Source organism: Gigantopelta aegis, chromosome 10 (genome assembly GCF_016097555.1).
Source record: "Gigantopelta aegis isolate Gae_Host chromosome 10, Gae_host_genome, whole genome shotgun sequence".
In the NCBI taxonomy this organism is placed as follows: domain Eukaryota; kingdom Metazoa; phylum Mollusca; class Gastropoda; order Neomphalida; family Peltospiridae; genus Gigantopelta; species Gigantopelta aegis.
The window spans coordinates 181,866-198,986 of NC_054708.1; the positions used below are offsets into that span (position 1 = coordinate 181,866).

The following is a 17,121-nucleotide window of genomic DNA, read 5'->3' on the forward strand; positions in this document are numbered from 1 at the left end:
ATGAAAATACGGTACATAGAACACACAAAAAACAGTGTATCTTCAGCTATGAACATAAGGTAGATAGAACACCACAATAAACAGTGTACCTTCAACTTCAGCTATGAACATACAGTAGATAGAACACCACAATAAACAGTGTACCTTCAGCTATGAACATATGGTAGATAGAACACCACAATAAACAGTGTACCTTCAGTTATGAACATACGGTAGATAGAACACCACAATAAACAGTGTACCTTCAGTTATGAACATACAGTAGACAGAAAACCACAATAAACAGTGTACCTTCAGCTATGAACATATGTTAAATAGGACACCCGATAAACAGTGCACCTTCAGCTATGAACATACGGTAGACAGGACACCACGATAAACAGGGTACCTTCAGCTATGAACATACGGTAGATAGGACACCATGATAAGCAGTGTACCTTCAGCTATGAACATACGGTACATATGACACCACGATAAACAGGGTACCTTCAACTATGAACATACGGCAGATAGAACACCACAATAAACAGTGTACCTTCAGTTATGAACATACAGTAACTAGAACACCACGATAAATAGTGTACCTTCAGCTATGAACATACAGTATCTAGAGCACCACGATAAACAGTGTACCTTCAACTATGAACATACGATAGATAGAACACCACGATAAACAGTGTACCTTCAGCTATGAACATACAGTAGATAGAACAACACAATAAACAGTGTACCTTCAGCTATAAACATATGTTACATAGGACACCACGATAAGCAGAGTACCTTCAGCTATGAACATACAGTAGATAGAACACCAAGATAAACAGTGTACCTTCAGCTATGAACATACGGTAGATAGAACACCACGATAAACAGAGTATCTTCAGCTATGAACATACGGTAGATAGAACACTACGAAAAACAGTGTACCTTCAACTATGAACATACGATAGATAGAACACCACGATAAACTGTACCTTCAGCTATGAACATACAGTAGATAGAACACCACAATAAACAGTGTACCTTCAGATATGAACATACGATAGATAGAACACCACGATAAGCAGTGTACCTTCAGCTATGAACATATAGTAGATAGAACACCACAATAAACAGTGTACCTTCAGCTATGAACATACGGTAGATAGAACACTACGAAAAACAGTGTACCATCAGATATGAACATACGAGAGATAGAACACCACGATAACCAGTGTACCTTCAGCTATGAACATATAGTAGATAGAACACCACAATAAACAGTGTACCTTCAGCTATGAACATACGGTAGATAGAACACTACGAAAAATAGTGTACCTTCAGCTATGAACATATGGTAGATAGAACACAACGATAAACAGTGTACCTTCAGCTATGAACATACGGTAGATAGGACACCAGGATAAACAGTGAACCTTCAACTTGAACTATGAACATACGGTAGATAGAACACCACAATAAACAGAGAAGCTTCAACTATGAACATACAGTAGATAGAACACCACAATAAATAGTGTACGTTCAGCTATGAGCATACGGTAGATAGAACCCCACGATAAACAGAGCACCTTCAGCTATGAACATACAGTAGAAAGAACACCACGATAATCAGTATACCTTCAGCTATGAACATACAGTAGATAGAACACCAAAATAAATAGTGTACCTTCAGCTATGAGCATACGGTAGATAGAACACCACGATAAACAGAGTACCTTCAGCTATGAACATACAGTAGATAGAACACCACAATAAATAGTGTACCTTCAGCTATGAGCATACGGTAGATAGAACACCACGATAAACAGAGTACCTTCAGCTATGAACATACAGTAGATAGAACACCACAATAAATAGTGTACCTTCAGCTATGAAGGTAGTACTAGACCAAATAACTTCCGGCTGGGTCAAAGTTCGAGGTGCACCCAACTTTTGATAGAGAAGTGAACACCACAAGTCCTGTGATTGGTTATAAATGTGAGTGTGTTGGTTGTAAAAAATAATAGTTTCATCTGGGTAAAAAAAAAATGCAATTTTATTTCATCTAGTACCAGTGTGTTAAGTAGCCTTGTGCTTGAAACATGTATGGGGTACCTGTAAAAAAAAGTACTCGAATTTTGTGCAAAACTAGGGTAGTCATAGACGCTATCCGTTATCTCAGAAACGAGCAGCTTGACCCCCAATTGTTTCTGATTCACTTTAAGTGTGAGAGGTGGTAGTATTTATATCCGTGGCGTTTATGTCGATTGATACGCTGCAGGTAGGAGTTTTAGCCACATATGTTACTATTGCCGTCTATGGGATTTGATTTGGTAGTATACACCCTATAGCACATATTCAGTGCATAATAACAAATATTATGATTTTGTCATTTTATTTAATTAAACTATACTGGTTGATTAATTAGCCATCACTCGACAATGCAAGTTCACAGTGACCTTGACCTTGACAATAATCTCTGTACATGGCTCTGAATGGAGTTTGAATCAAAGTTAGCACTGAAGAAAAGTTGGTTTTGGCCTATAATTCATCCTGTAAAGATTTCAATAATTTCGTTTTACATGGTATTTGACCTGCCATATACAACTGCTCTTAAATATGGTATTATATATAGGCAACCTGAACTAAGGTATTAATAGCAATTTATTTTTATATTAAAAATAGCATGTGCCAATAGTGGGTTAATGTCTTTAGTTTCCATTAACATTGTTAATTTTTCATGTATGAAATTCTGAAAACTCAAATTTGTAAAGAACTTGATTTTTATTGTAATTTTGACATATTTATAGGGTGCTAAGTTATATTTTAGACAAATTTGTAGTTTTATGCAAAATTTAAAGTAAATTTCAAGAAAAACTTTACCAAAAACATAATTAAATTTGTTGTCACTATTGTGCCTTCTGTTCTAATTTATACATAACAATAAGGTTGCTAAACATATACTTAGATCTCCAGATCATTTTTTTTTCTTTCTTAATAATCACTTAGTTAGCTCTCATGAAGAGCATTTTGAGTTTATACTAGATTCAGAACCATGTTTTTCAGATTTGATAATCTGCCTTGGTTTAAGTTGATAATTTATTTTATTGTTAAAGCTGTATTACCTAATGTTACTAGCTAAATAAAATGCTGGATTACAGATTGTAGGCATACATCCAATATACATATTGTATTCATCCGGATTAGAAAATAATGCAAGAAAATAGATGTTCGGGTAATTTTGTCATTTAAAAATAGCTTTTTTCAGTAATTAATCAAAAATAAATGTGTGAAAGCTGCATGATAATTCCAGATATGACAACTATTAAAACCTCCAACTACAGTAGGCTATAAATAAAATACAGTCACGAATATTGGTGGCTGCCAATGGTTTTTATGGTTCATTATGAAAATCAGCATGGCCGATGGATTTGAAATTCCCACACCTGGTAACTTGAAGACACCCACACCCAACATACAGGATTTCCTCCCAACACTAATGTTCAGGACATTAAGTCATCACTTCATTCAGGTACAGTTATGTTTGTGTTTCCTTCCTCAGACAGTGTATTTTTTTAATACTGATATTTCTTTGACGTGCCTGTTAAGGTCTTCATAATCTAGGGGTCAATCAAGTGCATGTGTTTTAATGGAATTCTTTAAAGGGGTAGAGGTACTCTGACTACCTTTGTTGTCTCTACATATATACCTGAGTACACACACCCAACTGAAAGTAAATATCTTCAGGAGTTTTATTTTAAAACATTTTGTTGTTTAATATGACATATTGCATTTGTACAAAACTACATGCAATATATATGCCTTTTGAGGTGTACATTATATTAGGTTGCACTGTAGAAACAACAGTTTCAGTGAGGTTGTCAGGTTATGTCAGAATACACCAGACCCTGGTTGTCATAAAGACACATAGCTGGACACTTTTTGAAAAATGTTTGTTAGCAGTATAGGTAGTACTAGACCAAATAACTTCCGGCTGGGTCAAACTTCGAGGTGCACCCAACTTTTGATAGAGAAGTGAACACCACAAGTCCTGTGATTGGTTATAAATGTGAGTGTGTTGGTTGTAAAAAATAATAGTTTCATCTGGGTAAAAAAAAAAGCAATTTTATTTCATCTAGTACCAGTGTGTTAAGTAGCCTTGTGCTTGAAACATGTATGGGGTACCTGTAAAAAAAAGTACTCGAATTTTGTGCAAAACTAGGGTAGTCATAGACGCTATGCGTTATCTCAGAAACGAGCAGCTTGACCCCCAATTTTTTCTGATTCACTTTAAGTGTGAGAGGTGGTAGTATTTATATCCGTGGCGTTTATGTCGATTGATACGCTGCAGGTAGGAGTTTTAGCCACATGTTACTATTGTCGTCTATGGGATTTGATTTGGTACTGAACATACAGTAGATAGAACACCACAGTACCATAAATAAACAATGTACCTTCAGTTGTGCCTTGTATTCCTGTGACAGAGCGAGGATTCCGCGGGTTTCCTCACAGTTAGTTGCATAACATGCACTGACTGCACACCGCACCTGAAACACACATTTATAAACAATACAGTCAGCGCGGCAACTCAAATTACTGCACACACCCAAATACTTGTAAATATCTGAACACACTTAACAAAATATTACAAACCTTTACACCGACTTATTTGTTATGACGTCAAAGAAATTGTACAAAGGTGGAATGTTTTATTAAATATAAAGTTAAAATTTGTTTTGTTTAACGAATGTCACTGAAAAGATTACTTTTTTTTTTATATTTTATGATGTTAGAGGGGTTTATACCATAACTGTCCTCAATATTTTGTCATATCCCGTAGAGTAGGAACATACTGGGTAAATTGTAAAAAGGTTCTGTCATAACTTTTTATGAGCAGTATTTTGAGTTTCTTCAGTGGGAAAGTAAGCTGCAGGTAAAAAACATGCAGGCTGTGGGGAAGGTAAACGTCACCTGTCTGTTCATCAGTGCATATGCCAAGCACGTTTCCAGCAGGCAAGTTAGCTGAAAAATGGCTCTTAGGAGGTATAGTCTTTTGAACAGATAGTTTGACTATATTTTTCCCAAAGACTCAAATACAGGGCGATTTATTTATTTGTCATTTATTTGTGGTGATTATTTATAGTGCATTATATCAAGTGTTATAACTTGTTAGGTAATGTTACATTGTTATAGAATAATTGGGTGTGGGTATAGTGTATGTTTACGGTTGTGTAACTGACCGTATTAGAGGGTTAAGCGTTATTTATGTTGTTGTGCGCCAGGAGTAAATATGGTACAACACAACGGGTATGTGAGCTATATGAGCTATAACTGGGTGTGAGGGATGACACAGATTTAACCAGCAGAACTGTAGGAGAGCCATCTGCAAGAGATGTCAACAGACTAGCGTGGTGGCGGACTGTTGTTAGGATGTCTGCAAGAGATGTCAACAGCTAACCAACCAAGATGTGCTAGTGTCTGGTCGTCATCAAAATATGGGGCGGGACGTAGCCCAGTGGTAAAGCATTCGCTTGATGCGCGGTCGGTTTGGGATTGATCCCCGTCGGTGGGCTCATTGGCTTATTTCTCGCTCCAGCCAGTGCACCACGACTGGTATATCCAAGGCCGTGGTATGTGCTATCCTGGCCGTGGAATGGTGCATATAAAAGATCCCTTGCTGCTAATCGAAAAGAGTAGCCCATGAAGTGGCGACAGCGGGTTTCCTCCCTCAATATCTGTGTGGTCCTTAACCATATGTCTGACGCCATATAACCGTAAATAAAATGTGATGAGTGCGCCGTTAAAACATTTCCTTCCTTCCTTCATCAAGATATTGACTGAGTATTCGCGATGACAGTAAATTTCAGATGAGTTAATACGGATACAAATTGAAATGGTTTAAAATGATTATTTTAGTAAGGCTCGGACATTGACTAGAGGCTTGTTGACTCAAACTGGCAAATCATGGACACCGGAATACGTGGGGTTTTTTTTTTTAATTTATTTATTTATTTTAATTTTTGGGTTTGTTTGTTGTTTTTGGGGGGTTTTTGGGGGTAGGGGTAATTTAAGGTTGGGGTAGTGTTGTGTTGGGGCGATATATTCATTTTGTATATTCATGTTTTGTACATAAATTTGTTAAAGCTGCAATGTCTGGTTTCAATCGTATACAGTCAAGTTCTAAGTTCAAATACAAGAATAACTGCACTTTTAATTCACTCGCAAGTTGTCGTCATTAACGCATATCGTCAAATGCTTACTAGCCAGTTAGAACAATTCTCGCCATTTTGTAATACCGAGCGCATTCTAGCAGCCACTTCCTAGCAGCCAATTACGCTAGCAGCCAATTTCAGCAGACACGCATGGCGACGTTCTAAACACCGGACCATTACGCCTTTTATAATGTGTGTTGTGGTGTGGGCTATACGATACTAGTTGGACATCCTATATTACCGTAGTACAGACTACAGATATAAAAGTGCTTAATAAAACGGTTAAGTTGTAATTATACGGATATTAGTAACAATAAGACTGTGAAAATGAGTCTTGGTTATTTTGTTTTTGTGTTGTTATTATATAAAGATACTCTTTAAAACTCTAAAATTCTTAAGTTGTAGTGAATAATTAAAAATTAGCATAACAGTGTGTATAAACGTGTGTGAAATACAGGTAACAATCGAAAGGCGTATGAGTCCGGTGTTTAGATCGTCGCCATGAGGGTCTGCTGAAATTGGCTGCTAGCGTAATTGGCTGCTAGGAATTGGCTGCTAGAATCCGCTCGGTTTTTGTAATGCAACAATAGCCGAACCGTACTATTTTTAGCCCAGAGGCAGCCCGGCAAAAGTGTCCCATTTTCAAAATAGTGGGTTTATTTTTAACTTGGAAAAGCCAGTTTAGTGAAACCAATTCGGAGTGCGGCGTGTTATATGCACCAAACGTAATGGGATTTTCTGTTCTAAATGCTTAAATAATAAAAATATTCCAGACATAGTCGCTTTAAAATGTTTTGTTGTTTGACTAGTTTCTTGGACAATAAGTCTTACTGATAGTCAATCTCTCGTCCATCTGTGATAACGACACCACTAGAGCACACTGATTAATGACTCATCTGCTATTGGATGTATCTCGCCTTATAGTCCTTCCCACAAGGAACACCTTTTTATACTATTTACTTATTTTTGTTATTTTCAAAACACTTTTACTTTTTTTCTTACATCAAATAAAACTAAAATGATTTACAAAAAAAAACACATTTTTGTAGGAGGATGGGTGGACTATAGTCTGGTGAGTCAAAGAAACAAGAGTACTAGACTTACAGTTGATCCGTCCTTCACTGCATTAGCAAGATTAGCGTTAAGATATTCCTCAGTGACGTTGTCGTCAAGTGTATCTTCATACGTCCACACGCCGTCAACGCTCCACAGGACGTCGTAGCGAATCGGTCTCGTCGTGTCCGGCAAGGGAGAGAACTCACACTTGAAGCTGTCGTTACCCGGGGCCCTGAACATGGCAACAAGAGAAGCTTTGTCCACAGCTGGGCCTAGCCTATCAGACGGAGAGCCTGGAAGATTTCAACATGGGCACCAACGGTCAGAGATTCTTCACTAATATTTACATGTATTTACAGACTTTTCTTGATGGACACCTGCATCATATTATGTTCACATGGACACTAACTGTTAGATTTTATTTATTATCATTTCCAGGTATAAGTTTTCTTTATTATCATTTCCAGGTATAAGTTTTCTTTATTATCATTTCCAGGTATAAGTTTTCTCTTTCTGTTTTTTTTTACATTTTCATGTACAGCATTTAGATTATCATGTATAACTTTTTTCTTTTTAAAAACAAAAACATATATAGTATCTGTAAAAAAATTATGTCACATTAGCGGCTGTTCAACAAATATGGCTTTTTATACCCCCACCTCCCACAAATGAAACCTTTTGTAATCCTAAAACCACAGCTTTAAAATTGTGTAACCCTTATGAGAACACACACACACACACACACACACACACACACACACACACACACACACACACTTTATGATGTAATTTAACCGATATTATTGGGATTTCTGTTGTTTTGCCTTTTGTTTGGTTTGGTAAATAATATTCTAGACAGAAAATCATCTGATAAAGAACATAATAGCAATTACTGACTGCATTTTGCTTTGTAAATAAAACTGAAACTGTTTTGATTCTTGACCAACTCCCTCTCCCTTCTAAGAACATTTCATAATACATCCTCAGAGAATGACATAATTGTTTAATGATCACTTAATTTTTTTATTTAAAATTTTCAAATCTACTGCAGAAAATGTTCATATGTAATATCTATCAGTTTTTCAGATTTACCATTAAGTTGTCTATTATTATTATTATTATTATTATTAATTACTATTATTACTATTAATATTATATCTTAATCACAAGTGAGTAATAATGGAAATGTCTGCTGCAGTTGAGAAAGATTTACCATCCACGCATGTTCGTTCGTGGTACTGCCAGCCAGGGGCCTTCACCCAGCCGATGTTATCATCGTCTTTTGACCCGTCTGACTGAACACAGATGCCTCGCGCCGGCTGGAACTTGACCGACCTGCAGCTGAGGCGAGCGAGACACAGCGTGCGGCAGACGTCCGCCCTCCACACGTTGTCGGTGACCACATCGTTGTTGTTCTCCGTTACTGCGGCTTCGTCAACATCCCATCTCATCAGGTGGCCGGCACACGGATCTGCAACATCAACAGGTTCATTGTCACAGGTTTTTTGTTTGTACAAACTGTTTTGTTGTGATATATATTTTATCAATAATGTTTTTCTGTTTGACTGCATTTGTTTTATTTGTTTGAAAGTTCGATACAAGATATATCAGGTTAGAATTTTAACATTATGGGAAAGATACATATTAAACAAACCTATTAATGGCCAAGGAACTATCTTTATAAAATGAGTAGGCGTCACACAGACATACAACAAGTATCAGCCCTACAGTGATATGAAGAAGAAACAAACTGTTTACTATAATGTTCAGAAATGAAGACGAACCCTTTTCACAGCTCCATTCTTCGTGTGTGAACGTATTGGCAAACGACAGAAAATATTGTCCGACATGAGTCTGTCTGTATTTGGAGAGGTGACAGACATCAGTACCCGAGTTGTAATCTATAGACTGACACATGAACTCGGCCTCCTGGAGACAGAGGGAGCGGCAGTCAGCAATTGATGAGACACCTGTGGTGGACTTGTGATTATGAAAAGCAATTGCACTCGATGAATTGGTCTGCCATTTGACTTGAGACCTCAAACACGGACCTGAAAAAAAAAAAACCCTCCGAATTAAACATCATTCTGTGCTTCCAGGAATCACAGATTTCGGGACGGAAGCAAAAGATTATGAAAAGGAATTCCAAACAATCTATATAAAAAACATGTTAATGATTCTGGCGGGACCTAAAAACCAGAAATGGCCAAATCCAATGACTATCCTCGGAGCTAGACTATCGTATGTGATAGTAACATTTATGGAACACTAAAAAATAATATAATAAGGAAAACACACAAACTTAATGATTTAAACAATAATTTAAAGCAAACAAACTGACAAGTGTCGTTAGAAACAACGTGTGATGAATCCTAACATTTTGATAATTTTTAACAGGTTTTCGGGCATGTTCACCGGAATAGACAATCAATAGTTAATTGACCTTTAATAACCAACATCCTTTTCATTTATGTATACAAGAAAACGAACGCCAACTCCAACATATTCATATCATTTCCATCATTTAAAATGGATAAATAATTACAGTAAACATTTTCCAACACAATCAATTATCGATGCTTATAATCGATCATAACATCGATATAACCAAACCTGTCAATGTTTGATTATATTTGTTCATTGCAAGCAAACCTGTCAATGTTTGATTATATTTGTTCAATGCAAGCAAACCTGTCAATGTTTGATTATATTTGTTCACTGCAAACAAACCTGTCAATGTTTGATTATATTTGTTCACTGCAAACAAACCTGTCAATGTTTGATTATATTTGTTCACTGCAAACAAACCTGTCAATGTTTGATTATATTTGTTCACTGCAACATCCCTAGTTGAGTGAGTTATTACTTTTCATTTTCATGTTATTTTATCAAAGATGTGAACATGAGTATATTGAGGTTATTTCCTGTCATTGTGAGGTTATTTCCAGTTATTTTGAGGTTATTTTTAGGTTATTTCTGTTTGTTTTTAATTTTTGTTTTACTTAAATGTATATTTGTCACAACTTACTTATTCTTGGGCTCCATGATGTTTTATTCTGGCTTGCGCTGCAGATCTGAGAAAAGTTATCTGGATTAACCTGTAGGTGAGTCCAGCATTTCCCATCAATCACACACGTGTCATCCTGCAAACACAAACAATTAAACTTCCACAAACGAAAATATTTGAGTGCTTTACTGACTGAGTTAGAGCCCGGCCATATTATAGTAGCACTTGGAAACACTTGAAATACTTAATAAAACATTGTTGTCTCCTGCATATTGTTTAACTTAATAAAGACACAGTTATCTTCTCTGTACAGTTTAACTTAATAAGACATTGTTACTTTATGTGTACAGTTTAACTTAATAAGACATTGTTACCTTCTGTGTACAGTTTAACTTAATAAGACATTGTTACCTTCTGTGTACAGTTCAACTTAATAAGATATTGTTACCTTATGTGTACAGTTTAACTTAATAAAGACATTGTTACCTTCTGTGTACAGTTTAACTCAATAAGACATTGTTACTTTATGTGTACAGTTTAACGTAATAAGATATTGTCACCTTCTGTGTACAGTTTAACTTAATAAGATATTGTTACCTTCTGTGTACAGTTCAACTTAATAAGACATTGTTACCTTCTGTGTACAGTTTAACTTAATAAGACATTGTTACCTTCTGTGTACAGTTTAACTCAATAAGACATTGTTACTTTATGTGTACAGTTTAACGTAATAAGACATTGTTACCTTCTGTGTACAGTTTAACTTAATAAGATATTGTTACCTTCTGTGTACAGTTCAACTTAATAAGACATTGTTACCTTCTGTGTACAGTTCAACTTAATAAGACATTGTTACCTTCTGTGTACAGTTCAACTTAATAAGACGTTGTTACCGTCTGTGTACAGTTTAACTCAATAAGACATTGTTACTTTATGTGTACAGTTTAACGTAATAAGATATTGTCACCTTCTGTGTACATTTTAACTTAATAAGATATTGTTACCTTCTGTGTACAGTTCAACTTAATAAGACATTGTTACCTTCTGTGTACAGTTTAACTCAATAAGACATTGTTACTTTATGTGTACAGTTCATCTTAATAAGACATTGTTACCTTCTGTGTACAGTTTAACTCAATAAGACATTGTTACTTTATGTGTACAGTTGAACGTAATAAGACATTGTTACCTTCTGTGTACAGTTTAACTTAATAAGATATTGTTACCTTCTGTGTACAGTTCAACTTAATAAGACATTGTTACCTTCTGTGTACAGTTTAACTCAATAAGACATTGTTACTTTATGTGTACAGTTTAACGTAATAAGACATTGTTACCTTCTGTGTACAGTTTAACTTAATAAGATATTGTTACCTTCTGTGTACAGTTCAACTTAATAAGACATTGTTACCTTCTGTGTACAGTTTCCGTGTTTGGCGTCACAGTTGTAACAGACGGGGTCGTGGGCGATGTACAGCACTGAGGCACTGCGGGTGAGCAGGGTGTTTTCCACGCTGACGATGTAGTATCCCGCGGCCGGTAGTTCACACTCGACGCGGCTGTCACTCACAAACACGGTGGACACCGCCTCCTCCCACTCACTCACCTTGCTGTACCCAGACTCAGACACCTAAACAGACAACAAATAGACTGAAATTAAATTATCTAAACCCACAGTATTTCAGGTACACACGAACAATGCCATTAACAGAATCTAAAATTATTAATCTCATGCATTCATTTACAAGCAGTATTCTCAGTCTGAAAAGGTAACAAAATAATAAGTATATTTGGTTTTCTGAAACATCTGAATTTCTTACATTTATTCTTCTGTAGTAGCACCGCAGTTGTCTGCTCTTGACAAATGTGTGTCCATACACGACGACCGTGCGACACTGGGAAATGAGCAAGTTACACAGACCGTTGTCTGCGACTCTCGTGATGACTGGGGCAGACCTCGAGTCAACGGAACAGTCAACACCAATGAATGGCTCATCACAGATACAAACAGCTGAAAAACACAATTCATCAACAGTCAACACCAAGGAATGGCTCATCATAAATACACACAGCTGAAAAACACAATCCATCAACAGTCAACACCAAGGAATGGCTCATCACAGATACACACAGCTGAAAAACACAATCCATCAACAGTCAACACCAAGGAATGGCTCATCACAGATACACACAGCTGAAAAACACAATTCATCAACAGTCAATACCAAGGAATGGCTCATCACAGATACAAAACAGCTGAAAAACACAATTCATCAACAGTCAACACCAAGGAATGGCTCATCACAGATACACACAGCTGAAAAACTATTCATCAACAGTCAACAACAACGAATGGTTCATCACAGATACACAGCTGAAAAACACAATTCATCAACAGTCAACACCAAGGAATGGTTCATCACAGACACACACAGCTGAAAAACACAATCGATCAACAGTCAACACCAATGAATTGTTCATCACAGATATACACAGCTGAAAAACAATTCATCAACAGTTAACACCAATGAATATCTAATTAAGGTTCAAGCACGATGTCCTTGGCACACACTTCAGCTATCTGAGATGTATGTTGAGGACAGTGGGTTGATTGTTGGTTGTTAGTAGTGTGATATGTTTCACCTGTGACACATTTTCCGTTGCCGCTGCAGAAGTTTGGACAAATCTGCTGAATGGCCATCGTTCGCTCGACCTGCCACCGAGTGTTGTACGCTAGTTCGTATAGGCACGCCTCCTCCAGGGAGTCTACCAGCGCTCGCGACCACCGGCTGTCATTGGTCCACTGTCGGAAACAAATTGAAACAATTCATTTCATATTAACCACCACTTTGTTATTATAAATAAAAAACCATTTTATATTTGTTAATTTTAACCACAACTTATCTCTGTTAACACCACTTTGCTATTTTAACCACAACTTTGTTATTTTAACCACAACTTCGCTATTTTAAGTTTTAACCACAACTGTACTTTTAACAATGACTGTAATTTTAACAGTTTTGTTACTTTCCATGTTATTTTAATCACAACTTTGCTATTTTAACTTTTAACAATAACTGTACTTTAAACCACGACTTTAATTTTAACCACAATTGTAATTTTAACCACGACTGTAATTTTAACAATTTTGTGACTTTACATGAATCATACTTCACTAGTCAAAATTCATGAATAGAGTTAAAAGAGTAAAATGTATATATTAATTTAATTTAATAAATACAGAAAAGTAGCATCTTTGTGAGTTAGAAATCTGGCCAACGAAGTGGAGCATGTTCTCACCAAATGTTAGCTCAAGTGATCAAGTCGTTAGCGGTAGAAAGAAGTCACTGTCACATTTTGAAACGAATGTGATTTCAAAAACAAAATCACACACCAGATGTGAAGACACTAACATGCGTATTGTCATAATTCACTTCAGGTGGAATACTTCTATTGTTGAATGTATATTATATATATCTTCCATATAAGGTCACTTAGCAACTGGTTGGTCACTTGTTTCACCTTTAGCGTATGACTGAACATCAACTCGTGTAGCACCCTTTGTAAGCAATCAGTCAAAGCATTGCTTAGTTCTTGAACAGAATCATACCAGTTAATACTAATTATTATTTTCATTTTGCTAGAACAATGACACATTAATTATCAGTTACTTAATTCGATCACATTTGTTAGTAGAAATATTCAACTGTTTTGGGGTTGTTGTTTTGGGGTTTTTTTTTTTTTTTTTTTGTCTAATAACAAAATATTATGATTCCAGACCTCCACTTGAACTAGTCTCACTCACCCGAGACTAGTTCAAGGGGAGCAATTCTTACCTCCCTTTAACATGTGAATTGATATGGTACTAACTTAGTAATATCTAAAATGGCTCCCCGTAATCTGTGTTAGGAAAGCAGGTAACCTCTCTCCTCAACTGTTTTCAGAACGAGGTCTGTGATTTGGTTTGAGTGTGTAATATGGAACCTTTCGATCCATCATTAGAGCCTGTTGTATTATGAAAACAACCAAACAATGCCTTATATCAAATCACAACTAATACAAAACAACCAAACAATGCCTTATATCAAATCACAACTAACACAAAACAACCAAACAATGTTGTATATCAAATCACAACTAACACAAAACAACCAAACAATTCCTTATATCAAATCACAACTAACACAAAACAACCAAACAATGCTTTATATCAAATCACAACTAACACAAAACAACCAAACAATGCCTTATATCAAATCACAACTAACACAAAACAACCTAACAATGCCTTATCTCAAATCACAACTAATACAAAACAACCAAACAATGCCTTATATCAAATCACAACTAATACAAAACAACCAATCATTGCCTTATATCAAATCACAACTAATACAAAACAACCAAGCAATGCCTTATATCAAATCACAACTAATACAAAACAACCAGATAATCTTATTTTTAAAGATATTGAGCACCTTATGATAAACCACAACCAATCCAAAACAAACAGACGATGTTATTTGTTTAAATATTAAACACCTTATAATAAATCTCAACTAATAGAACTATAATAAACCACAACCAATCCGAAACAAACAGACGATGTTATTTGTTTAATATTAAACACCTTATAATAAATCTCAACTAATAGAACTGTTGGAACACTCACTCGGATGTCATTCATGCAGTCTAGTATTTTCTCTTCAACTTGAACCTGGGTAACGTTTTCACAGATTGTTGCCAGCGGTGACGACTGCAGTTCCTGTTCACAGTAATTTCGAGCATTTTCGTCTGTCCAAGGTTCTGGGTAATTAACTGGAAGCTAAAAATATATACATAAACCAGATATAAAGACAATAATAAAAACATAGATAATAACAAGAACTTTAGTGAAGTCTACATTACTGACTTTATCCTGTCAAGATGTGAATGGACAAATTCCCAAATCACCCTGAACAGGACAGCCTACAGCATTAACCTATTACTAGTTTTATCCTGTCAAGATGTGAATGGGCAAATTCCCAAATCACCCTGAACAGGACAGCCTACAGCATTAATCTGTTATTAGTTTTATCATGTCAAGATGTGAATGGGAAAATTCCCAATTCACCCTGAACAGGACAGCCTACAGCATTAACCTGTTACTAGTTTTATCCTGTCAAGATGTGAATGGGCAAATTCCCAATTCACCCTGGACAGGACAGCCTACAGCATTAACCTGTTACTAGTTTTATCCTGTCAAGATGTGAATGGGCAAATTCACAAATCACCCTGAACAGGACAGCCTACAGCATTAACCTGTTACTAGTTTTATCCTGTCAAGATGTGAATGGAAAAATTCCCAATTCACCCTGAACAGGACAGCCTACAGCATTAACCTGTTACTAGTTTTATCCTGTCAAGATGTGAATGGAAAAATTCCCAATTCACCCTGAACAGGACAGCCTACAGCATTAACCTGTTACTAGTTTAATCCTGCAGTCCATTAAAAATAGTTAAACATATTTTCACTTATTCCTACTTTTTTTATATATATATTCTGAGTAATCAATCTATGCAAACAAAATGTGTGAAAAATGTAAAATATACAGCCGGTAAAATGGTAATTAACGTTAAATTTTGATTTGTTTAACGATGCCACTAGGGCACATTGATTTATTCATCATCGGCTACTGGGTGTCAATCATTTGGTAATTCTGACATGTAGTCTTAGAGAGGAAACCGACTACATTTTTTCCATTAGTAGCAAGAAATCTTTCATATGCATCATCCCACAGACAGGATAGCACATACCACGGACTTTTGATATACCAGTCGTGGTGCACTGGCTGGAAACAGAAATAGCCCAATAGGCCCACCGACAGGGATCGATCACAAACCGACCGTACATCACGTTAGCGCTTTACCACTGGGCTACATCCCGCACCCTGTTTGTAAAATGTCAAAATAATAAACAGCCGGTAAAATGGTAAATAACAGGCAGCCATTAAAATGTGAAATGTCAAAATAATAAACAGCCGGTAAAATGGTAAATAACAGGCAGCCATTAAAATGTGAAATGTCAAAATAATAAACAGCCGGTAAAATGGTAAATAACAGGCAGCCATTAAAATGTGAAATGTCAAATACAAAATGAATGAATGAATGAATGAATGAATGAATGTTTAACGACACCTCAGCGCACAAATTGTCAAATAACATGCAGCCAGTAGAATAAAAAAATGTAAAATAACATGCAGCCAGAAAATGTAAAATGTCAAATAGCATGTAAGCAATAAAATGTAAAATAACATACAGCCAGTAAAATGTCAAATAGCATTCATCCAGTAAAATGTAAAATGTCAAGTAAAATGTCAAATAATACGCAGCCAGTAAAATGTAAAATAACACAGCGAATAAATTGTAAAATGTCAAACAACATGCAGCCAATAAAATTAACAGTCAAATAATACGCAGCCAGTAAAATGTAAAATAACACACAGCGAATAAAATGTAAAATGTCAAACAACATGCAGGCAATAAAATTAACACTGTCAAATAACACGCAGCGAGTAAAATGTCAAACAACATACAGATGGTGCTTCAGCCGTGTGATCATACACGAACTCGTCGACGGCGGTCACGGCTCTGAAACAGTTCAGCGGGTGTCTCGCGTTCTGCTTCAACAGGCTGGTCACGTCATTATCTACAATGTTGCACAGAAAACACGTTTAACTAGTAGCATAGTATATTACATTCTATCCATTTATCTGTATCATCCATCCATTTGGCCTCGGACCACAATTAATTTCGCTATATGTTTCTATATAGCCTTAGTGGCTATAACATTTTTATTAATATCAGCAGGCCTGTGAAGTTTTGTAT

At 36.0% G+C, this 17,121-nt stretch overlaps 1 protein-coding gene across 2 annotated transcripts in view; it reads right to left on the reverse strand.

The window, feature by feature from the left end:
• LOC121382945 overlaps positions 1 to 17,121 on the reverse strand; it is a 211,391-nt gene that overhangs the window by 138,664 nt on the left and 55,606 nt on the right. For both annotated transcript variants that reach the window (XM_041512633.1, XM_041512632.1), the window contains 10 exons: positions 16,830 to 16,942; positions 14,927 to 15,079; positions 12,898 to 13,057; positions 12,075 to 12,265; positions 11,666 to 11,884; positions 10,276 to 10,390; positions 9,032 to 9,298; positions 8,461 to 8,718; positions 7,296 to 7,540; positions 4,434 to 4,526 (listed from right to left, as the gene is read on the reverse strand). In XM_041512633.1, the coding sequence (XP_041368567.1) occupies positions 4,434 to 4,526; positions 7,296 to 7,540; positions 8,461 to 8,718; positions 9,032 to 9,298; positions 10,276 to 10,390; positions 11,666 to 11,884; positions 12,075 to 12,265; positions 12,898 to 13,057; positions 14,927 to 15,079; positions 16,830 to 16,942 (1,814 nt within the window). The remainder of the gene's footprint in view (positions 1 to 4,433; positions 4,527 to 7,295; positions 7,541 to 8,460; positions 8,719 to 9,031; positions 9,299 to 10,275; positions 10,391 to 11,665; positions 11,885 to 12,074; positions 12,266 to 12,897; positions 13,058 to 14,926; positions 15,080 to 16,829; positions 16,943 to 17,121) is intronic.